Source organism: Marmota marmota, unplaced genomic scaffold, assembly GCF_001458135.2.
Source record: "Marmota marmota marmota unplaced genomic scaffold, marMar, whole genome shotgun sequence".
NCBI lineage: Eukaryota > Metazoa > Chordata > Mammalia > Rodentia > Sciuridae > Marmota > Marmota marmota.
In genome coordinates this window covers 22,899,388-22,925,572 of record NW_025999900.1, presented here as the reverse complement: position 1 = coordinate 22,925,572, position 26,185 = coordinate 22,899,388, and the positions used below count along the sequence as shown (strand labels likewise).

At 35.7% G+C, this 26,185-nt stretch overlaps 1 protein-coding gene across 7 annotated transcripts in view; it reads right to left on the bottom strand.

Annotated features, from left to right (window-relative positions):
- The window catches only part of Slc25a21 (solute carrier family 25 member 21), a 487,747-nt gene that overhangs the window by 27,801 nt on the left and 433,761 nt on the right, over nt 1-26,185 (bottom strand). For 5 of the 7 annotated variants that reach the window (XM_048798671.1, XM_048798670.1, XM_048798674.1 and 2 more), the window contains 3 exons: nt 20,802-20,861; nt 16,687-16,794; nt 1,875-2,039 (listed from right to left, as the gene is read on the bottom strand). In XM_048798671.1, the coding sequence (XP_048654628.1) occupies nt 1,875-2,039; nt 16,687-16,794; nt 20,802-20,861 (333 nt within the window). The remainder of the gene's footprint in view (nt 1-1,874; nt 2,040-16,686; nt 16,795-20,801; nt 20,862-26,185) is intronic. The other 2 variants (XM_048798673.1, XM_048798676.1) reach the window with 1 other exon arrangement.

Here is a 26,185-nt window from a genome sequence, read left to right as displayed (position 1 = left end):
GGGATAGTAGAGGATAGGAAAGGCAGCAGAATACAACAGACACTAGTATGGCAACATGTAAATCAATGGATGTGTAACTGATATGATTCTGCAATCTGTATACGGGGTAAAAATGGGAGTTCATAACCCACTTGAATCAAAGTGTGAAATATGATATGTCAAGAACTATGTAATGTTTTGAACAACCAACAATAAAAAATTAAAAAAAAAGAAAAGCCAAATCTGAGAATTTGTACATTTTTAAAAACATGATCTAGAATAAAATATCACATTATTACTAACTAGTGACTTCCAAAATGATGTTTATCTAAACATGATGTTCCATTTTCACTGTGTCTGTTCAGAGAGTTTCTCTAAGTCTCCTGGAGAAGCCCCTTAAGAATAGGGCAATGTTTTAGTCATCGTAGGATATCTTGGGCTTTACCAGAGTGTCTGGTACATACAGCACATATATACAGGCATGTACTACCACACCTGGCTCATTGTCTTAATAAAACTATTCAGTGAAATACAGCATTATGTTCAGATTATTAACAAGGTTGGTTTGCAAAAGATAAACAAACTCCTCATAGTTTTAGAATATTCCAATGTTCGAAAAAATGACTGGCTTCTGGTTCTTTACTAATAATATAGAACTTTAATACCTTGAGTTTGGATTAATTGTAGGGTGAAGTCTGTATCTGTGGATTTTTTTAAAGTTTGGGGACATGTGATCATATGTACATCTTATCCATATTTCCGAATTTCTTTCTGAGCAGTGGGAATAAATTCATTTTATTGTAATAGCAAATATACTAAAACACATTCACAAATATTATAAGTAAGGTATATCAATATTTATCTCATTTATGTAAATAATTTATATAATTCATTTCATTGTATGTAATTTCTTTTTTTGGGGCGGGGGGATTGAACCCAGGGGCATTTAACCACTGGGCCACATCCCCAGCTCTTTTTTGTATCTTTATTTAGAGACAGGGCCTCACTGAGTTGCTTAGGCTCTCCCTAAATTGCTGAGGCTGGCTTTGAACTTTCGATCCTCCTGCTTCAGCCTCTGTCTCTGGAGCTGCTGGAGGTGTCCCATCACATCTGGCTCATTGTCTCAAGACTTCAGAGAGTTGGAGAATCAGAGGAATAGACACTTCTCTCATGCTATACAAATTACTTGTCTCAGAGTCTAAAAAGGAGGTTAGCTCCATGGATGTGCGGCTTCATGGGAGAGGGGATTCTGTAACTCTAGATTGAAACACATTCTTTGCTAACTTTATATGGTAGAAATCAGGCAGTTGGCATGTCAGTTACCTTTAAAAGTAATGAAAATAATAATAATAATAATAATTGTTATTATATTGCACCAGAAGCAAATGATTCTAGAAGAGTTTATTTATTGCTTAACCTTAATTAACCTATGTAAATTAAAAATATCTAGGCAAAAATTAAAATTTAGACTGACATTTTTTTTTCTCCATGAGCTCAAAATTTCTTTAGAATATGAAAACTTCTACTTCTTGATAAAGTGATGTGACTGAGAAAGGAATAACACAGTGTGTAGAAATTCCTATTACTGATAAATGGAAAATATTCAGATATGGTACCTTCTTCAAGAAGATAAATTTTTACATCAGACTTGGGTTCAAGTCTTTGCTTCACTATTTACTCTGAGATCCTGGGAAATATACTTGATCTTTCTAAACCTTATTTCCTGGATTTGAATGGAATAGCAACACTCAGTACATAAGGCTGATGTGGGGATCAAATTAGATAATGGATATAAATGTTCTGCACAATGACTGGGGTATGATAAAGACCCTACAAATGAAGCTGTTATTAGAGATAGCATCCCTCACCCAGATTTTAATCCATTAAATAGTTACCTTATTGACAGGAATAATGTTTTTGACATTGTAGTAGAAGCCAAAATAAACCATGTTGAAAACTCCATGACGTCCCAAAGTTGCTGTAAATCCTTTGTTGAGGCCCTGGAGTCCCAAGCCTTCCTTCTTAATGATTTGTCTTGCATAACCTAAGGTGGATGGTTGCTACAGGAGAGAAAAGCAAAGCCAGAAAGATCATCTTTGGGACTGTGGAACAGAGTAAATTACTGTATTAGCTTCCCTCTAAGCCAGAATTATAAGGATTTTTTTTAATATCCCAAACATGAATAATCATGCCTAGATCTGTGCTTTTCAAAATTAGAAAACCCCCAAAGCAAACAAAATTGCATGCATAACAACAGGATTTATAGAGAAGATTGTTGGCAAAGAAAAACTATCTTTGGTGGAATTAGTGAAACTAATGTCATGTAATAACTATCACCACTTTCAACATGTAAATAATTGTATCCAATTCTGAAATATGCACTCTAATGAAGGGGATTAGCCATATAGATAAATTAGTAATCCAGAACTACACATCATCCAAATGGAATTTATACTTGGCTCCTGAATCCAGCATATTTACCTTTTTAATTATGTTTTTCTAAACTAATGTTAAAATTAGTCTTAATCCTATTGCCTCAATAGTTTTAAACTGGTGGTAGGTTAGAAATCGACCATGGATAAATAGCTCTTGATTGGTATATATCCTAAAGAAAATAGGCAATCAGTGCATGTATCACTTGCTGTGATAAATTATAAATCATTGGTGATAGAAGAACTAGGTTACCTTTAATTTATTCTTTTTCAGCTCTCTGATTGATTACCCAAGGCTGAAATAACTACTGGGATCCAATCTGCTACTTTGGGAACTTGCTAAGGAACTTACTGCAGTTTGCTCTGAGGTTTATAATTCATGACAATACAATTACAATGACTCATGGGTTTTTTTTTAAACTATGAGTGATTGTTTCCTTTTTTGGAGTTAATACACAAAGGATATCTCGCTCACATTTTGACTAAATATTAAATGGGGGGACATATTCAGTGTTTAATCCCCCCTCCATGAGGCAAGCAGTGACATGACATTTGTTTGATATTTTACTAGAGCAGGTTTCTGGAGTGGTCACAACAGTCTGATGTGATTTCAGTGTAAGTGTTTTCTTATCATGGCAATTAAGGCTACATCAGTAGAATAGACAAAACAAATACAATCAAGGCTTTTCATGTAACTTGTATTTATAGTTATATAATTAACATAATACATTTAAATGAGCTTTTTTATATAGTAAATCCTATAGTTTTTACTGATAATTACATGGCTACACTCAACTTCACCTTTTCTTTTAAGAGTATTAATTACAATAAGTTACATTAAACTTAAGAAAACTCATCTTTGTAACATGAAAATACCATGTGAGGATATATCTTGAAATAATAAAAGACATCTCATGTAGGAAAACAAATTCCCAGGTTAAAGTTCACTATTCTATAACATGGGACATTTTCATTTTGGTTCACTATCAATCAAAACGATTTATTTTGGTCTTCATCAGAGAAGAGGACAAATTGAGCAGAAGATCATTCCTCCTGGGAAGGCATTGGCAGTACTGAACAAACTGCCTAGGAGAGTCTTTCTCTGAAGGCTGCCTGGAGACAGGGAAAGGACAAGAGGTGGCTTTCCTGGGAATAAGAAGAGCAGGGCAGAGGTGAAGTTGCACAGCTAAACTGGACCAGTGTAGTGCCCTCTTCACCAACCTAAGTTTTCCATTCTCACACAGCTGAGAACCAGAGGGCAGGAAGGATGGTAAGCTTAGAGGCTATCAAGGTTCTCGAGCAATGGAGGAATCAATGACTTTAATGAATTTGCAGATAATAAGACTTTCCTAAAACAAAAAACAAAACAAAACAAAAAAACTAGAAAGAAAATATCTATTGCAAGAACCCTAGTTTGCTAAATCATCAGAATTGGGATGACTAAACTAAGTATTAATTTGTGCAGCATCTTTCTTACAATCTTCAGAAAAGAAAACTCCTACAAAATCTTGGTGTCAACAAATATTCAAATGGCATTTATTAATGTCTGTGTCCTAATTTTCACTTGTGTAAGTTCTGGGTGGGTACAAGAAAGTGTAACACATGGATTTTAAACTCATGCTCTGTTGAATTTGAGCCCTAGTTGTCAATAAGTAGACCAGAGAGTAACATAGGAATTGGAAATAGGAGCTTCGAGGAGACAGCTCCAGCTTTGAGTCTCAGCCATAACACTTGCTAGCTTTGGCAAGTATTTTATCCTCTCTGACAAAATCCTTATTTCACTAGTTTGTATATAAGGGTAATAACAGAATTCTTCTCAAAATATCACTACATATGTCACTGTATATTTAGCTATTAATAATAGTGGCAATTATGTTGACAATAATAAAAGCAGTAATAACAAAATCACAGAAAATTTTACTTTTAGTTGAGGCAGTGGCAGTCAAAAGGTGGTGGCTGAGTTGAGGGAGAAGAAGGATATGCTTAATCAGTTTCTTCCTTCTGGATATGTTTTCCTTTTCCCAGTATCCTAGACCCTTAGGATGAAGTCCATCAGAAATGCATGAGGAATGCAAAATAACACATCTGCTTCCTCTGAGACCCAACCAAATCCAACCCCCAGGTTAGAGATAACCTTTTGTGCATAGAGCCAAGGGTTTGCTTCTTGAAGTTGGCACCTTGGTAAGAGCCCTCTACTTTGGCAAGCCTATGGGCTCTAGAAGCAAGGCCACAAGGAAGCAAATGATGGAAATAGAAAAGCACATAAGCTAGGCCTCTACTGCATGGCTTTGGATCCTAGAGTGCACTCTCACATATGTTATCAGGTACCTGAAACATGGGAAATGTTCATCAATATCACTGTTATCACAGATGTTCCACCCCTGTTTATTGTGTAACTTAATCCTCTCAACAAGTGTGTGTATTATCATCCTCATTTGACACTTGAAGAACTAAGAACTAAGAACTAAGGCTTAAAAGTCAAGTTATTTGCCCAAGGACACAGAGTACATGAGTAGTGCCAGAGCTCAAACTGGGCTCTTGAATTACAAGTCTATGCTTTTATACTCTGCTTGGTTCTGTCATTCTGACATATGTGATTGCTTCTTTTAACAACCCTGTAAGGTGGGCAGTAGGTACTGTATATTCTAATTGTTTGTGTTAGGAAACAAAGGATAGTTAAGCATTGTTCCCAGGTAAAATGCTGCTGATAAATGGCACATTCTGCATCTAATCGAGTGTTCTTTTCACACTCGTTTTTGTTATATATAGGTGACAAGATTTTCAGAGTTTGATAATCAACTGAAAGAGCTAACAGATACACTATAGTACAAATGTATTTTTTTGGCAAGTTGGGGCCTTGGGATAAAGAAAAACTTCAAAAATTAGAAGTAAAAGTATGATGTGTGTTTTTTGCTTCATTCAGGGACACTGTATCACACACATGTAAGCAAATATTCAATTAGAAAGGCAAAACATGACTTCCACTAGGATGCTTAAACAGGAAAATATAGAATCATTTTGACTAGTTCTCTGTAAACACAAGAAATTTTACTAAACTTATTTGATTACTGGGCTTCCATTTCAAAATAAAATGGTGGCTGATTACCATCATCAGCCAAATGATTCCAATACTATCCAACCCAGCAGGTCGTCCATCGGTTCAATTTCCCTGTGTTAGTTAGATTCACTCTGATTTTCATATTTAGTTACCAGTTGTGGGCCAAATTGCATTATAACTTTCCTAGCTCTACCTTTCATTGACTTCATCAGAGCTGCAAGCATGGAAGAGTAAAAGGATTGGGATGTAGCTAATGTTGTGATAGCACACTGATTTTGACATTGGTTTTTAGGAATCTTCAGTTCACTGGTAATTTTTAGAAGCATTTTCATTGGAAGTAACTCAAAATCTTCTTTAACTCTGATTTCAGCTATTGTCAACTGGTAATGCTGGACACTCTGTGTTCTTTCCTGCATTATTAAGTGCCTCTAGATGCCATGGACTGTGCTAAACATCTAGCACAGTGCTTTGCTTATATTCTATAGATTTGAACATTTTTTGCTTTAGTTTTTATTTGGAGATGTATGCTGATAATTTTTTTATGTACCTGTGACAGTATTCCACAACGGTTATGGAATATATAATCAAATTTCTGTTTAAAAAGTCCTTAAGAGGTTTAATTTTAAAAGAATATCTTACACGAATTAGACCAAACACAGAAAGGAAAATATCATGTGATCTAACTTATATGAAATCTTTTTTTAAAAGGTCATATAAAATATACAGAGATAGAGAATAAAATAGTGTTTACAAGGGCAGTGTTGGAGGTAGGGAAGGAGGAGGAAATGGGGAGATATAGGTCAAAGAATATAAAGTATCCAAGAATTCAAAGTACCAGATATGTAGGATGAGTAAGTCCATCATGAGAATCATAGTTAGTAAAATCAGATTGTGTTAGAATTTTGGTTAAATAAGTATATTTTAGCTGTTTTCACACAAAAAAATAACCGAGATGATAGATGTTAATCTGTTTCAGTATAGTAACCATTTTACTATCTATATGTATCCTATAGCATCATTTGTAAATCCCAAATAAACACAATAAAATTTATTTAAAAATTAATTTTAAAAGATACAAACACAAAAGAACACACACACAAAGAAAGAAAGGAAAAGGAAGAAAAGATTCTTTGTAAACAATGCTCCTAGGCACCACTCTGGGGCACTGACTCCTCACTCTCCAAGATCCTAGTATTACTTACAAATCACTGAGATGACTTATGGCAGCCTGAGTTATTTTTTCTGGCATTCTTCCATCCAACTACTGACCATTGCTGGCTCTGATTAGCTTGTGTGATCATGGACAGAGGTTTTAGGCAGTGGGCATTGTTCCCTGGGTAAATAGCTATCAGAATATGGTCAATAGGTACAGGCGTGGGGTGTGTCAGTGGATTTCCTCCCTCTCTAAGGCCAGGGAAGAGTTCTAGGCACACCATGTCAAGAGACAGCACGCTCCACATGTGTTCCTTTACTTACTTTCTAAAGCAGGGCTAATTCTGTTGCATTTTATTGCCAAGGGAATGAGGGTGTTGCACTGGATTTCATCACGTGGCTGGAAATCAAACCGGATGAGACCTTTACACAATGGATTGTGTCCACATTTGCACCTTCAGAAAAATACTGTTTTGTTCAAAAAGAGAAGACCTGTTGCTACATTTAGGTAAGAGAATATGATGGCTCTTCAGGAGATATATGATCACCTATATTTTTGATTACTCAAATGAGGTCTTGATGCATTTTCATAAATTTGAAAAAAAAAAGAAAAAGCTTCCTTTTATTTGAGAACAAAATGTAAGTGAAAGAAGAGGAGAGGAATCAGGCTTACAAGTCTACATTTATACATTTATTTTAGCTTTAGTTCATTAATTCAACATTATAGTTTATTTTAGTAGAACATGAGTGTGAACAAAGAAGATACCCCAAATATAATTATGTTCTATCTACTTTTGATGAACAGATATATTTTAAAACTATCTGAACCCTCCCAGATGCTGAGCCATGGAGCTATCTGGACATGCAGTTGCTGCACAGTAGTCAGCGTGGCACAGGCCCTAGAAGTGAGGAAATGGTGACACTACTTTGCCCTGCACTGTTGGCAGAGCAGGAAGGATTATGACCATGTCATGGCCACCGGAGCTATTGCTGAGAGGAGACTGGCAATAAAGATATCTTTATGGTTTCAGAAACACTTTTGATTTTTCTTAGAGCTTTTTAATTATTCAGGTTTCTCTATCCAAATGAAAGCATTGTGGTTGAGTAGAAATAGGCTTCTATGTTAATACTCAGTTCTTTAGAACTACTAATAACCATTGGACTTCATATTTACTACTTATAATATGGGAATAAAGCCACCAACATTATAAAGAGAGAATGTGAAATATCAAATGAGCATTGGGAAAAGTGGAAGAGTTCACAATGGTGATGAGAGGGATGAGATAAGGGAGAAGTGTTGGCACAAATCATCAATTATCTTCTCTTTAGACAGTTCTATATTCATTTGAGGAATCAAACAACATTGTATGAGTAACTTACAAAATTACATAAAAAGTTTTTAAAGAATCAAATAAAGGGAAAAACACATCAGGTATCTTTCAGCATATGACATATAATAGATATTCTGTAAATGGTAGCCATTATCATTAAAGTCTTGATTCTGAAAACAGAAATGTAGGGTTCCTGGCACAGCTGAGTGGAAGGCTGAAGTCTATTTTCTGTAAATGAATAGAGAAGTAACTTGGCTGCTCCCTTAGGTATTGTTGAAAGATAACTATAGGAATAGATTCATATGCATAATTTTCTTTTCTGCTCACAAACATCACAGAGTGGAAAGAAATACTTTAGGTATTGAACAGTTGCCAAGCAGTGTTTCACATGATAATGCAGGAAAAATTTGAACTTAATACAACATCATGAATGCTGACATGCCCTTGAAGCTGGCTTCTCACACTATCTGTGAACACAACCACACACTTTCTCTAAATAACTCAACTTCTCTCTCCTTTCCTTGAAAGAGATGACAGCCCTTCTATTTACTTTATGTTGACTCCACATAACATTATGAAGTTTAGTTAAGCATTTGTTCATTGTCTACAGTAAAAGTTAATCGACAAGTTTTGTGATATCCTATCTGATCTAATTGGTCTCTATCAGTTGTTAAGTTCCCAGCACAGAGTGTGCAGAGCCATATTTAATGGTGTTATCCACAAACCAGAAATAAACTCTGAACTAATTTCTTTTCAAAAAAAGTTCTTATCTCTAAAAATTTTACCATTAATCACACATTTACTATCTGTTCACTGACTCTTATAATTATAGAGCAAGTAAACAGAAGACTAATTATTTCTTTCTTGGGTTGAGCATCTTTAAAGAATACATAGAGGTAAAATACGCTTTTGCAGTTTTCTAAAGGTTTATTTAGGGAAATTGCATCTCCTTTAATATTTGGGGGTGAGAATGATTATGTTCCCATGTAATGTAGTCAAAATGAGAGAGTAGAAGGAAAACCTGTGCCCCAGTCACACATCAGAGGCAAATCCTATAGACCTCAAGGGAAGGAAAACATAACCCTTTAGCCAAATAATAACTTTGAAGTAGATTTCAAAGTGGAGAGAAAACTGGGAAACAATTCATACAAGATTTTGCTCCTGGGGAGAAATTCACATTTTCCAATCTAGCAGAGAGCATGTCAGCCAGCCACCACTTGGCTTAGTACAACTGATAGGGGACTTCTAGTTCTTGTAAATATACAGATTTTAAAAAATGTATTCAGTTAGAGGGGAGAAAGTTCCTATAAGGACAATAAGCTACCAAGTCACACTTTTGGCAAGACTGGACTTGCAAACCATCTCCTTCAATAGGAAAAATCCCAGGGCAAGCTTAGTCTTAAGCCAACGAGATTACAAACCAGAACAACTTTTTGCTGGGTTTAGTCTGAAGGATGGTGGGAAATTTGCATCTATCCTGATTTTATCAGAACATGTTTTTATACCCACTGAACCAAACCAGAGCATGACAAAGCTGTGATTACTCTGTTCCCCACAGAAGGTCAAGCATATTTAAATTAGAGACCGGTTTTCTTTATTCACTGTGAATTTCAAGATGTTGGCCAAGGCTCTGGTACTGGAATTGGAGGAAGTGTGGCTGGGATTATAGTCTTTGACTGATAGAACAGTAATTTAAAAAGTGAAGGCAAGACAAGTACTCTTATTGAAATATTTTATATACAAGTTGGAAGGATATGAAGGCAGTATCAGAAACCAAAGTGACTACAATTTCCTTTAAATTTTTGAAATAGTTTATGGTTAAATTGGGTGGGAAGGAATACTTTATGGGTAACATACCTCTAACTGGCTAGAGAATTAGCCTAGACCACAGAGAAGATAACCAGGGGGTCTGGAGCTGCACAGTACCTGCCTTGCCTGAGAAGGCGTGCTGGAATTGCGCTTGGACTCCAGGACTGCTGTTCCCATCAGACAGCTGCCAATACCATAACAGAAGGAGTCTCTACTTTCAGTACTGCATTTGGACCTCTGTTAGAGGATCCTTGTCCTGGACCCCATGCTGCAGAGGGCCCCATTTTAGTCTTCTTCCAGCAATGCCTTCTCCATATAGCCAAGGGAACAACATTCACCTACATCTCATCTCATCTCTCTCTCTCTCTCTCTCTCTCTCTCTCTCTCTCTCTCTCTCTCTCTCCTCCCCCTCCCTCCCTCTCTCTCTTTTCCAGTTGGGATCATTGTAGTCCTTTGGTTTCATCTTTATCACTCTGCTTTTGCCTAGAAGCTGTTACGGGTAACAGCCTGTTTTTTCAGGCTGTCTTCCACTGCAGAGTCCTTCTCAGCTGTGGCAACTTCTTGGGAACTTTCATGTTTAAAAGACCATGTTGACTCACCACTTCAGGTTAAAGAAATAGGAAAACTCAAATTAACATGTTGGATTACATGGTGGTTCATATCCAGGATGTGAAGGTAAAGAGACTGAACTCAGACATTCTGTCAGAGAAACTCACACAATTGGCAGGATAACAGTTATCTACCTACAAAATGAGCCTCTATGGGGAGTCCATTCTGCTTTACTTACAGGTGCTATCAAGTAAGCTGGCCCATTCTGTATGCAGCCTATGCATTTAGTGTCCCACAAGAACTCTTAGCTGTAATTGACTGAAAGACTGAAGATGAGCTCAGTTCATGAAGTAACTAAGGAGGCTTGAACAAGAGTCCATGTTAATGTTATACACTATTCCAGAGAAAGAAAATCTTGACTGTGGAAGAATTTTTCCTACAGTGGCTTCAAATGTTCTTAATTACATCTCTAATATCTGTTGCTATACATTAGTTATTTACAGCCAACAGATAGCCAGCTACTCCTGTTTATTATAGCAGGACTGCCTCTGCTCAAGATAGTGGGCCTGCCTTCTCAAAGGTCTGCAAGCTGACCACCTGTCCTTAATCTTTGATAAAGAATTCAGGCTGACCAATCTCTCCCTGCTTCTCTTTCACTTTCCTCCCCAGCCTCCGATAATTACTCTTCTACTCTCTACTTCTATGAGATCAGTTTTTGGATTCCATATATGAGTGAGATCAAGAAGCTTATTCCACTTAATATAATGTCCTTCAGGTTTATCTATGTTGCCACAAATGACAGTATTTCTTCTTTTATTACGGTGGAATAATATTCCATTGTGTATATATTCCACATTTTCTTTATCCATTTATCATTTGATGGACACTTAGGTTGATTCAATATCTTGACTATTGTGAATAACGCATCATGAACATGGGAATGCAGATATCTCTTTGATATAATGATTTCATTTCCTTTGAATATATTTCCAGTATTGGGATTGCTGGATCAAATGGTAGTTCTACTTTTAATTTTTTGAGGACCCTCCATACTACAGCTAGATAGGAGGAATAGGGAATAAGTGTTCTCTGGTAGAGTAGAGTAATCATGATTAAACATGTATTGAGTATTTCAAAGTGGAAGGGAGGATTTTGAATGTTCTTACCACAAATAAATAATAACTGAATGAAATCATGACATGCCAAATACCCTGATCTGATTATTATACAATGCATACATGTACTGAAACACTACATTGTATCCCATAAATCTGTACTATTATGTGTCAGCTGAAAACAAAAGAAGAATAAACAAGAATTCAGGCTGAATGGATGGTACTGACATCTGAGAATGCCCTAGTGAACTGAGGGAGAGGACTGGCCACCACTCTGTGATCTATATCTGTTCCCACCACCGAAGTCAGATGTGACTGCTCAATATTAATTGGAGCAATATCTCAAGATAAATCTGCCTCTACTTAAGCATAAGAATTTAATTTATGTTTTTTAGTTGTCAATGGTCCTTTTTTAAAAAAAATCTTTTTATTTTTTTACTTGTGGATATCCAATTTGGAACTTGGATTTTTTTTTGGGGGGGGTACTGGGGATTGAACTCAGGAGCACTCAACCACTGAACCACATCCCCAGCCCTATTTTGTATTTTTTTTTTAGAGACAGGATCTCATTGAGTTGCTAAGTGCTCACCATTGCTAAGGCTGGCTTTGAACTTGCGATCCTCCTGTCTCACCCTCCTGAGCAGCTGAGATGACAGGTGTGTGCCACCTCTCTCAACTGTCAATGGCCCTTTATTTATATGGGGTGCTGAGAATCAAACCCAGTGCCTCACACAGGCTAGGCAAGTACTAACTACTATCCCAGTTCCAAGCTTAAGGATTTAAAAAATCAACTTGCATTTAGAAATAGTTCTTACTGGTTGAATACTTACTATTCTGTGTTAAGACATTTACATACAAGAAAGGATGGTGGAATGTGATGGACATCATTATCCAAAGTACATGTATAGAGACACGAATTGGGTGTCAACATACTTTATATACAAACAGAGATATGAAAAATTGTGGTATATGTGTGTAATAAGAATCGTAATGCATTCCGCTGTCGTGTATTAAAAAAATAAAATCAATAAAAAAGACATTTACATACATTATTACATTTGAATTCTTGTAAATAGCATGCTGGAATAATAACTAGTAACATTTTTAAGACAATCACTATACATCAGACTGTATTGACATCTTTACATATATGTCTCATTTAATCTCCACTATACTATTATTCTTCTTTAACAAATGAGGAAACCGGATTACAGTCAAGGCAGGAAATATGAAGCCATCACATAACTAATTGCAATATCCCTTCAGGGTTTGTTCTAAACGGTACACATAAATGTCTTGCTATAGGGAAGATGGACTGATCACTGCTGGTTTACCAGTGAGGGAACTGCAAGTATTTCAAGACCATACTGTGGCTGAGAGTAGTGGTGCATATCTGTTATCCCAGAGGATGAATTCAAAACCAACCTTAGCACCCTAAGCAATTTAGTGAGACCCTGTCTCTAAACAAAATATTTTAAAAAGGGCTGGGGATATGGTTCAGTGGTTAAGTGCCCCTGGGTTCAATCCCCAGTAAAAACAAACAAACAAACAAACAAATCAAAACAAAACAAAAAACAGGCTATGAGGAAATGGTGAAAAGCATTATGGGAACTTGGGCCTACTTTGCCCATCCTCCACTTGCCTTCTGTTCTTGACAGCTCTGATTATATATGTCCTTCAATAATTTTCTCACAAGGTTTGAACTTTGTTAGAAATTACCAAAAGTGGTATTACCATTATTATAAATAAAGTCATGGAATTACGGAACCTGAATGATGCAAGGTTGAGACCCAAAATGAGCCAACTAGTCATTCCCACCTAGTCAGCTGAGAAGGTTTCCCAAAAGTTGGGGTTTGACTCTAGCAGAGTCATTAGAAGCATTTCTTCTGGATTATATACTTTATACTGTTCTGTGTTTTCTACTTTTTCTACAATGAGCAGGTCTTACTTTTTAAAGCAAGTGTTCCCAGACAATACATCTCATGGTAAGACATTCAAACATACAAAAAAACCCTTTCTTTAAACTCTTACCTTCCCTCACCCATTCCAATCTCCTCCTTAGAGGTGACTACAGTTAGAAGTTTAGTTTGAATTCCTTACACTGTCATATATGGCTATTGAGCACTTGACATACCCTAGTTGAGATGTGCTATAAGCATAAAGTACATGCTAAATTCAAAATTTAGCATAGAAAAAATTTATATAGTTTCTGTATTGATTACATGTTGGAATGTAAATTAAGGAGACTATAAAAATATCAGTGGTTGCCAGGGATTAAGGGGTTGGGAGAAAGGGATGAATATGTACACCATAGAGGATTTTAGGAGTGAGACCATTTTGCATGATACTTTAATGGTGGATACATATCATAAATTTGTCCAAACCTATAAAATGTACAATGCCAAGAGTGGACCCTAATGTAAACTGTGGGCTTTGGGTGATAATGGTCTTAATGTATGTTTATCAATTGTACCAAATATACTAAGGTTGGATAATGACACTGGGGAAAGCTATACATATGCAGGGGAAACAGGTTTGTGAAAAATTTCTGTATCTTTTTTCAATTTTGCCACAAATCTAGACTTGTTCTAAATGATTAAGTCTTAAAGAAAAAATATTTTGGATATATTGGGTGAAGTAAAATACATTATCAAATTAATTTCACCTGTTTCTTTTAATTTTTTTCACCTAGCTAACAGAAAAGGTGGTGCACATTTAATTTTATTGAACCATCACTGCTCTAGAGTCTAGATCACTTTGGGCTTTTACATATTCACATGTATATGGAGAACATATAGATTTTTGGTGTTTTCTAACTTAAATCTGCATTACCTTTATCATTGGACTTTTTTTTTTAATTAGAGTCTTTAAATGCAGGGGGCATTAAATTGATGCTTTCTTCCTGTCTTTATCTTCTTTATGATCCTTACACTTCTTTTACATTTCACAACCTACAAAGCCTTAGAATGAAGGAAACATAGTTATTCTTAGCTATAAAAATGCTGAAGTAAGTACATTTAATATGTGAATTAAATCAACATAGGTACAGGTTCATAAAGGGTACCCCTTGTTGGATAAAGAAAGTGCTAGTCAATGAAGGAAGGCTTTGGGCATTAATGGGTCATGGACAAAAGATCTATGAAACAGTGCCAAAATGACCTGAAAATTTTTTTGTAAACAACTATATTCAAAGTTTCTGTTCTCATCATGTTACCTCTTTTTCTCAAACATTTTTTTGCAGTAGGTATAGTTCCATTATTTATGTTGGGTGACCACTCTCTGCTAACTATTTTTTTTAGTTTGATCTCTACTGCCTCTGAAGGATCATATCGAAACAAAAACCTCAGTTCAGCCACTGAATTTTGATAGTTGCTGTAAATAAACACTGAAATGTATGATCGATGTGATCACTATTTTGCTAAGTTATCATTAGTTGAAGTAATATTAAAATATTTTATAATATATCTAATAGATTTTATTCTGAGAAAATACCTAACATTAATGTCCAGTTAAGTGGATTCTACAATTGAAATTACCCCAAGCAAGCTCCCTGTATCCCCTGCTTATTAATAAACTGAAATACATAAATAATTTATATAGATTGCACTGTGTAAATAGACTGGGAACACATATGCATGCAGCAATTTCTTGTGTCAGGCTGGCATAGTGTTTATCATGTTCTAGCAAGGTGTTAGCACATGCAACATTAGCAGCTCTTACTTGGGCTCAGTGTAGAACCTCCTTGGGAGCAGAAGAGAGAAAAAGAACATTAGGCATGAGCACAGGTGCTGTGAAACTTATTATTTTAATAGCTGTGAGTGTTCCTTGATGCTCTCTCCATTTGCATCCCTGTAGTTACATGTTATCTAGATGGAAAAAAGAAAAACCTGCGACTGAAAGCCTGTTTATGCCTTTTCTCACTTGTTATTACTCTAAGACAATGGGTAAAATGAGGCACTGAATGGGGATCTCCAAATTTTTCTTCTTTATGGAAATTCTCTCAATCTAATAAACCAAGTTTTCCTCCCCCAGATTCCATGGGAACTGTATTAAATGCTCCATATTGATGGGATATCTGAAAAACATTTCTTTCTTTCTTTTCTTCCTATATCTCACCATATTTTCTCCTAATTCAAGAAAGAATATAGAGATAGTAGAACATAAACAAAAGCTAGGGGTATACAAAGATTTTCAACTTTTCTGAGGTTTTGTAAACCTTTTGAAACTTAAAAAATTCTCCTTGAATTAGGATTGACTTCCTCTGAGTAGATACATCTGCTGTAGCAGCCCAACCCTGTCCTATCCTCCCTTGCCTAGGCCTTGGCAGCAACAGGTGAGTGGGGCCCCTTTCTTTCCCACATCCCTCCCCAAGAAGCTGTCAGGAGCCTCTGAGGCAGTATCCAGCAAGCAGGAAATGGGTTGGGGTTGAGGGGTTCTCCACCCATTAGCAGCTGTTTAAGCAGTAGGCAGGAAAACTTTTCTACAGAAAAATCCAGGTTAGCAAATACTCCAAACCAATTTATATCACATGCTACCCAGTTGTGGAATTAAATTAAAATGCTAAGAAAGGACCTGGAATGCCAATTCCCTTGTTTTCTCTCACTTAGTGCCTGGGACCAAAAGAACAAAACAAGAACAGTTGGACTTGGTGTTTTAAAGGGAATTATTAGGCAACTAGAAGAAAGTAAAGGCAGCACACACCAAAGAAAGCTGTTTACTTGGAACATCATGTACCAATGATTACATGTTAAGACCCATCATTGTTCAGGTGGTGACATCTGCACAGGCTTAGTAGGTTACTCACTTAGATTTAACCCAAAGACAACTTTGACAGATTATCAGAATCTTTTGGTGAGGGTGGTAGGTGGAGTGGGGAAAGGAGTAAGGTAATTCTGAAGAATGACTTTGATTTTTAAAAGCACAATAGTATTATCATCTCAATGGTTCTGCTTTAGTCTATTCTAGTGTAATATGAAAGAGAAGTTTTGCCAAATGTCAGAAAAACATTTCTAAATAAGTCATTTTAGATTACATTTGAACTCTAAAATAAAAACATAAGTATGTGTTTGTCTATCAGATCTTAGTGCATTTTGTTAACACTTTCCTTGTGGAAGATATTTGAATTTTTCATATACTACTTTCTTAACAATGATTAACTATAGCTTTAATAAGTGGATAAGAGGTGGACCCATAATTTATTATGTATACTTAAAAATAAGGTTTTACATTTCTTAACAGTAGGAAAACATTAAAATGGTTACCTCTGTGAATGTGTTCCGATTAGCTTGCAAGCCAACTTTTACTACCTCAAAAGGGTTAACCACGATGGCTTCTGTTAGTCCAGATCCCAATCCAGCAATGGCAAATGTCTAGAAAAATTAAATCCATCAATTCTTTAAAACAAGTGATCATGTGTACTAGGTTAGGTATCCTATTCATTATACTATGCAGCTATGTTATGATGAGAATGGAGAAGCCTATCTAAGTGTACCATATACCATTACTAAACAGCTTTAGTTCTTGATTAGATGCTGACAATTCATGAAGAAGAAATTACAGAAGCCACAAACCACATCCTAACAATTTCAAAATAAAATGTCAAAGCCCCATCAACAATGACTTTTTCCTTTAACAAAAGGCAAGATTATTTTACTGATTTGGGGTGGATACTAAAAACATCTGCATTTATAACAGTTAAAGAGAGTTTAAATTGTAAAAGGAGAGCTTCATTTTTTAAACATCTATTTAAGTACTTTTATTGAGCATATGAAGAAATCTAAGGAGCAGAACCACAAATAAAATGTTTATAAAAAGCTAAATTCCAGGTAGCTGGAAACATTCAAATATATAGTCATGTTCCTAGAGTCACTATTTTAGACTGTTAATAAACAAAAATTAATTTTTATTCACTTTCTCTATTTAAAACAAAATAAAACTGATGATTTCTCTATTTCTCTGGACTTAAAGCTGAGAATAAAAGCTAAGATAAAAAATAGCTAAGTTGTTCTGAAGGGCCCAACTAAAATCTAGAACATTTATCAAAAAAAATTGTCATTGGACTTTTTTTTTTAAAAAAATTAGCATCTTTAAATGCAGTGGGCATTAGATTAATGCTTTCTTCCTGTCTTTATCTTCTTCATGATCCTTATACTTCTTTTATATTTCAGGTTCCTAATTGCTGTGAATTAAAATACAGGTACTTTGTATTAGGCAGAGGGGAGTGAGGGAAGGGGAGGGGTACAGGGTAGGAAGATAGGGGAATGAATTAGACATTATTACCCAGTGTACATATGTGATTACACAATTGGTATGATTCTTCATTATGTATAACCAGAAGAATGAGAATACTATATTTACGTATGATGTGTCAAAATTCATTCTACTGTCATGTATAACTAATTAGAACAAATAAAAAAGAATTCCAGAAATAATAATAATAATAATAATAATAATAATTTTATGGAATTTTCTTCCAAGTATAATGTTAAGAGTTTTCCAGAAAAAATTATATCAAAAATGATCATGACAATTAAAACACACTTACAGAAAACAAAAACACAAATACAGAAACAAAATCAATCAAATCCTCTAGTCTCCAAAATAGATGCCAGACAAAAAGTAATTCTTTGCTGTAGAACCTCTACTTCCAGGAGAAGAAGTGGCATGTATACAACAGAAGAATAAAACCAATGAAGAGTAAAGAACATATACTCTTATTAAGGGTCTCTAATATCTTCAAAGAGAAGGGAAAAAGGAATATTCTCTAATGTTAGAGGGGCAGATAAGGTAGAACAAGGGCTGGATCCAGACCTGTAAAAGTGGGTTAAGGATTTGGTTCTGCCACACATTGGCTGTATGACTACAGCTTCCATGGACTGTAGTTTGTACACAGATAAAAGTGCTCAGCCATGGGGTGCATGGAGGCTGAAACACAGCCTGTACTCTACTTGCCAAGCCAGACCCTGAACAGACATTAGTCAGGAGGTAGGGCCACCTTTTCATGATTCACACAAAGGCACCATGTGTGCTAGCTGGGGCTGCCTATGAATCATCAAATCTTTGATAAGACAGCTTTCTCATCTGTAAGATGAAGATCATAATATCATACCTCAGAAAGTTATTATGAGGGTCAAAACAATGTGCAAAAGCTCCTTGAAAGTGCCTTCCAAACACCATTGTTCTTGTTGCATATAAAAAGGGATGAAGAATGGTATTGCATATAGATTCTAGGAGACAAGGCATAACTAATGATGTTTTCCTTTTATCCCACTTCATTACAATTTTAAGCATAATTTGTATAGGGTAACTGACCAAATACTTTATTCATTTATCTCAAACTTCTATCACGGAAGCCAAAAGCAGGGGGAAAATACCAGTCTCAAACTCTTCTGACTGGGAAAGCTAAAATCCAGATGTTCAGGGTTTTTATTACTTACTATATGCAATCTTCCAAGTAATTCACTTTTTGGTTCTTATATAATGCTCGGCTACATTTTGCTGTCAGAACTAGTGTTCAGCAGTCCCTTGTCAAAAGAATTGATCAGATACCAGCAGATCATATTACTTAGGTTGCTGCAGAGACTTGAGTTTACTGTTGGGTTCCCAGTCTCCTAGGTTTTTCATGGGAGCACCAGGGAATATTTAATACCTAAGTGCCTAGCTGTATCAAAAAAGAAACTAGAATAAATGAGTTCAAGAAAAGAGAACTGTATACAGTTTGCTTTGCATGCATTTTATTATAGTAGCTGGAGTAGCCAACTGCTTTACTGTTTCAACTCTTAAGTCAAAGACCTGCAGTCTCTCACATGGAACCAATGCTCAACACAAAAATGCCAGCTGGCCCTCTGGAGGCCATATTTTATTGTCTTTTGCTAGGAAGTCTTTAATCCTCTTTTGGCTAACATGTTTACAAAGCCAAAAAATGACATTAAGGGAAGACACTGAGGGATTAAAAAAAAAACAAAATCTTGATGTAATTTTGAGATTCATGGCATGACCCCTCCTTTCCAAGAGGGTGTGCTTCACAGCCACTTTGTTCAGGCAGAAGGTTGGAGAGGAGATTTCTTGGTGATAACAAATAGCAATAGCTTTACATTTTTTAATGAGATCCCTTCTAGAAAGGAAGCAGGTATCATTTTTAAAGTAACAAAAATTTCTTCTTGGATCATTTGTTTGGTAGAGTAAATATTCTGAAATGAAACTTTACAAGTAAAGTATAGATGATCTTTGATATACAATGGTTCAACATACGAATTTTTACTTTTGTGCGAAAATGATTCATATTCCATATTTTGAATTTTGATCTTTTCTTAGACTAGCAACATGAAGTATTATACTCTCTCATTTTGCTGGGTGGTGACCATGTGCTGTGGCTCCCCATCAGCTATATCCTCAAGAAGGTATAGACAGCCAATGTTCTATGGTGTACTTTGTTTTTAAGCTATGATGATTGGTAGGCTAGTTGTATTAAATGCATTTTTTACTTATTATATTTTCAACTTATGGTGGGCTTATCTGATGTAACTCCATCACAAGTGAAGCAACATCTATAATTGAAGAGTTGAACCTCAGAACATTGTCTCTTCTATTGAGTTTTGAGGCACATTTCACTGGGCAAGTGAGGATTTTCCTAAAGAATAGACTGTACATTGCCAATTGTAGCAACAATGCACTTTATTTTGCAGATTTTGAGGGAAAGATTAGTGCATTTGCTCTTTCTGGGGCTCTTGGTGCTCACACATTTGGCTAATATAATTTAACTGGCGTAGGAAAAGCAGCAAAATCACCAAGATAGAGAGGAGTGGCATAGGGAAATGTTCAAAACAAGTGAATTTCATGTAATATTTAAGGTGTGTTGTTATAAAATGACTATTCACCCTGGCTAAGTTGTTTACAGCCATTTCTACAAAAGGCCCTTCAATCTGTGCCTGACCACAGAGTGATTTTGTCCCGAGTGACTTGAAGTCCCATATTGGCTACAGCTTGAGCAATAGCTGGAATAGTGACCTGTTAGGCAATTTCAGGCATACTGACTTTTACATAAATAGATATGTGTCATATGTATGTAAACATATGCATGTTTTGGTTTTAAAAGAGTCTTTGATAAATGTACTCTTTATTTTATATTCTTGACCATATCTCATATAGGTCCTTCCAGGCATATCATTATTATTATCATAAATTCATCACTGGGAGCTATAAAATAGTCAAATTGTGAGTTATTAGGAAGATGGCTTTCAACAAGTAGCTGAACATTGAATAACTTGAATTCATATTTTAGTAGCTGGGCTTGGGGAAATCAAAAGGGTTTTTGTTTCTAGATTTTTGCTTTATGAAATAACACACACACTTAAGTATAATAAATACTCTCACTTACCAATGCTGGTGACAGTGACACATATCCTAGCAATTTCTTGTACTGCTCAAAGGTGAAAAACTGTGAAACAAAACCAAGCCCAGAGATTTATGACAATTTCCTGTAACAAACTCTTTAATTGACTAAAATTTCTTTGCTAAATCATCATATTAACCAGCATTTTAGAAAATGATAAGCCATATAACAGTTTTTAATCCTGTTTCGGGCAGTTGCTATTGAATCTTATTTTAACATTCACATTTTTCAAATGTAGTTATAATAACCTACAGAAGAGCTGATGGAATCCTTTATAGCAGTAAATGAACCATACAACTTCCATTTACCATGACCATTTTCAGTTTCCCCAGACATCAATAGACTTCTTTTTTATGGCAGTGATTCAAAATTATAGGCACAGAGACCTGAAGTCTTGGTCTCCTATGTTTTCTCTATGAACTGCTTTCCCAGCAAATGTCCAATTTTCTATAACACACTTGTAAAAGACATTCACTTCTCAGACTTTATATTATATTGCCGTGTCTCTCTACTGTTTCATGATATTATTAAACATTAAATAATTATGAAGATGCCATGCTAAACTAGGGAAGGGCCCAATGAAGTTATCTAGTCCATTCCCTGCCTTAAAGCCAAACTGTCCCCAACCTGAATGAACACAGCTGCTTATTCTTTTCTTTAAAACCTGATGAAGAAGATGATGATGATGATGGAGATGATTATCATGATGATGAGGATGATCAAGATACTATTAATTCCTTCAGAAGATGATGTTTAATATAATTTTGTCTTCAAAGAAGAATGTTTGAAGAGAGAAATTCTTTTCTTAATTAGAATAAGTTAAACTCCATATATGTATAATATGTCAAAACACTGTCATGTATATCTAAAAAGAACAAAATTTAAAAAAGAAAAAATTCTATAAAGGCAAATCTAATCCGTCTCCTTTCTACATCCTAGTTAAAAAAATATGATTAGACATTATTATTATTATTATTTGTGTGTGTGTGTGTTTGTGTGTGTGTGTGTGTGTGTGTGCTGAGGATTGAACCAAGAACTTTGCACATGCTAGGCAAAATGCACCTACTGAATTACATCCCCAGCTCCTGAACATGTTTTGCTCCTGGGTACTTAGTCGAGTAGTTCCAACATCACTGATAATGTATGCTCTTAGGTCCTGCTAGGTTGGATTCTTAAGACCTAAGAAATGGCAAGGGAAATCAAATGTTTTCTACTCTATTACTTTACAGCCTAGTAAAATGGGGCAAGAAGGAAAATGAGATTTTGGGGGCCAAATAATACTTGGTTGTTAGAAGGAGCTGGTGCCTTATAGACAAGGTTCTTACTGTGTCTTTGGGCAGCCCAAATGTCATTATACCACAAGATGAATTTTAATTTCTTTTAAAGACTCAGGAACTACTTTTGGGCCATGGTCGTTTAGATTAACTATAGATTTGGACTTTCTTGGAACAGGTTTCCATTTATTCACTCATTTAATGAATATTTACTAGATTCCTTCCATTTTAGGCACTGGGAATACACCAGTGAACAAAGAGACCCCCTGTCTTCTTGATATCATGCTCTAGGAGATGGTGATAACCCTGAAACTATACTGGTGTTAGATAGCATTAATGGAGACCACTGTTGGATGAGATTCACACTAGAAATCAATCATAAACTATGGGAGGAAAAGGGTTATCACCTTAGGTTTTAAATATAATTTATTTTTCCTCCATTTTGTGATCACCTCATCGCTATGCTTTGACAATCACTTTGCTGGAAGGTAAGCAATGCTGGGTCTGCATTCCAGGTGTGCCACTTAGCTTGAAAGCATGGGCAAGTTGTTTAACCTTTCTAACCCTCAAGAACACAAAGCATGCCTGTTAAGTGTTTCTACTGGGGATTGAACCCAGGGCCTTACACATACTAGGCAAATGCTTAACCACTTAGCTACATCTCTAGCCCTAATAAGATAATTTAAGTAAGATTCCCTAACATGTCTGGCACATAGGAGACTTTTGGAAAGGCTTACTTTCCATCTCTGTATTCACTTAGGTTAGTAAAGGAACCATAGATGCGTTAATTATGTATACTTCTCATGAGAGCCTACTGTGGTCCAGGAAACATGCTAACACCTACCTTTTGCATGTGCTACTATATAACCCATATAGCAATACCATCAGATTAAGAGGCTAGAATACAATCATGAGTCCCACTGCATATGGAAGCAAAGGACTGAGCTTATCCTTGAGTTAAGTCTAACTCCAAAGCTTCTGAGTACTCTTACCCCTACATTATATTTATTCCCTGCTACCATGATTGTTAGTGGTTTGGAAAAATTTTGCCCTTGGGTTTTCTTGCTGCTGAGGATGAGGTCTTCTTGCCTTCCATTATACCTGAGGTGGTCACACAGAACCTGGAAGCTCCAAAGTCCCATAGGGCAGAAGATTTTGAATTTTTGTTACCAAAAATACGCATAAAAATATTTATCCAACACACACACACACTCAAACAAATGCACACATGCACAAGGGAGAGCATGTGGTCTTAGATTTAAAACTGAAATGAAACACTACTATAAAACAATATTTACTTCCTATGGTAATACATTATTTTCTGTTCTATTTCTTTAATTTTTTTCTGGTTATGACCCACTGCATCTAATGATTTACTAAAATGAATCAATGTCCCCTGGGTCATGACCTATAGTTTAGAAACACTGGACTAGGGACCTACATTAGGATAGGGTTACAGGAAGTTCTGATGACCTCACAGAAATCTCCTCTATCTTATTAGCTTCCAGTGTGAAGATGTATTTGTTTGTTGGTTGGTTTGTATTTTTTCTGGCTTTCTATCATTATAAGGATGAAGGGCCCAAGGGATGTCAAGGGAAAAGTCCTTGTGAGGATTTCCAAGTCTACACCCTGGGAGCAATTCTAGGCATTTATTTCCCTATCTTTAAGGTTATTAAAAACCAAGCTAGACTAGTTGATTGGCACCCATTAGCAGTCATGATGGAACTTTTGGTGAATGACTAGGATGAAATGATTCAGGTTCCTGGGAATAAAGAAGCCTTACAGGTCACAGTGATAAATTGTTAAGGTACTAAATTCAAAAGTAATGAACACCTCACATATTCTAATAAGCAAATAGTACTTAAAGCTAAAAAAATGCATTTTAATTTTTACTTTTGCAACCAAAACATAGTTGTCTGGATACAAAATAAAACAATATCTATTTGTGTATGATGTCATGCATAACTAATTAGAACAAATAAAAATAAATAAATAAATAAATAAAAACAATATTTCCAGAAAGGAAAAACTAAATCTTTTAAAAATAGATTTCTAACAACAGTAAAATAATATAAACATATTCATTGTAAGTTGAAATCAATGTTCATTAAAAACATCCAATTATTCATCCATCTATCTGTTCAAGAAATATTTACAGGATGTGTCTCATGTTTAAAGCTTAGGAGACTTTGTATTAGATTTATATCCTTAGGAACTAATAGATCAGCTGTTATTTTAATTCCTGTTAATATAATACTACTCCTTTATGGCTTTCATGATATTTATTTTTTTTCAATTTTGATGATATAGTTACACAGAATAGTGGGATTCATTGTAATATATTTGTACATGCACATCACATAATCTGGTTGATTTCATTTCCCAACACCTCCCTTTTCCTCTCCTGCTCCTTCTCCCTAGTCCCATTTCTTTACTCCATCGGACTCCTTTCTATTTTTGTGAGATACCTTTTTTATTCCTTTTGTCTCTATGGCTTGCACATATGAGAGAAAACATGCTCCTTAACATTTTGAGTCTGGGTCATTTCACTGAGCATGATGTTTTCTGGTTCTCTTCATTTTCCTGCCCATGTCATGATTTAATTCCTCCTTAAGACTGAGTAAAACTCCATTGTGAATAGATACATCACATTTCCATCCATCTGTTAGTGGACACCTAGGATGGTCCCATGACTTGGTTATAGCAAATTGCATTGCTTTCCACACAGGTATGTATGTATCACTGTAGTGTGCTGACTTAATTTCATTAGAATAAATACTGAGGAGTGTATTGCTGGGTCATATGGTGGTTCCATGCCTAGTCTTTTGAGGAATCACCATACTAATTTCTATAGTGGTTGGAGTAATTTACAACCCCACCAACAGTGTGTAAGTTTTCCTTTCTCTCTGCATCCTTGCCAGCATTTATTATTTGCACTCTTAATGATTGCCATTCCACCTGGTGTGAGGTGAAGTCCCAGTGAGGTTTGATTTGCATTCCCTGATTGCTAAGGATGTTGAACATTTTTTTCACATATATGTTGGCCATTTGTATTTCTTTTTTGAGACACATTTCTTTAGTTAATTTTCCCATTTATTGATTGTTGGACATGATATTTCTTAATAATTTCTCAGCCAAAATATTAGCTAAAGCATAGACTGATAAAAGTACACAGTCATATAAAATATGAGGTTGCACTCTAGGTATGAAATCCAAAAGGTCAACATAAATTTTTTACCAAAGTCAAGCAAATGTATGGCTAAAGAGTTTTGAAACCATTCATATCCCCTCACATCAAATACAAAATTAATTTTGCTGTATATAACCTATAATAATACGCAGAAATTGGTGATCTGGCTGGACTTATTGACCATGTCCTTCCTGGAGAAGTGTCACACTGTGGTAGGACAGAGGACATGGGTACATTGGTACATTCTACCTGGCTAAACCAGTTCTCCATTTTCTCCTTTGTTTTCAGTTTGTGCAGTTTGAACCATTTGAGTGTTACTTTTAACAACTGGGATCTGAGTAGTGCTCAATTTAGGGCTAATTCTGAGGCACGATGCTTCTAAATATCCTTTCAATGTCTTTTGAATTTTGATGCTTTCTAGTTTAGCTGGTAGGTACAGGCACTACTCCTAGACCTGTGTGTCTGCTGAGCAGAGTCCCTCTAAAACTCTTGTGCAGTTCTTTCCCAAGTCTTGGCGGTGTACCTACAGGTGTGCACGGGTCATACTCAGCTGAATACTTGAGGGGGGACCTTCTGCAATCCCAGGAGTTGTCTTCCTGCACAGCTTGCTCTTGGCTGGTACTCTGTCCTGTGAGCTGTAGCTCCTTTGTTCTTCCCACTCTCTCAGCTCTTTTACCACCCAGGGAGTCCACTGGGCTCTACTTTTATTTTCCCTCCCATCTTTAAGCCTGTAAACACTCTCAAGGCTTAAGCTGTGGTCATCACAGGGCTCATCTCATTTGTTTTAGTTATTACTACAATTCCTTGTCTGATTCCAGTGTTTTGAAAGTTGTTATTTCATATATATATATATATATATATATATATATATATATATATATATATATATTTTTTTTTTTTTTTTT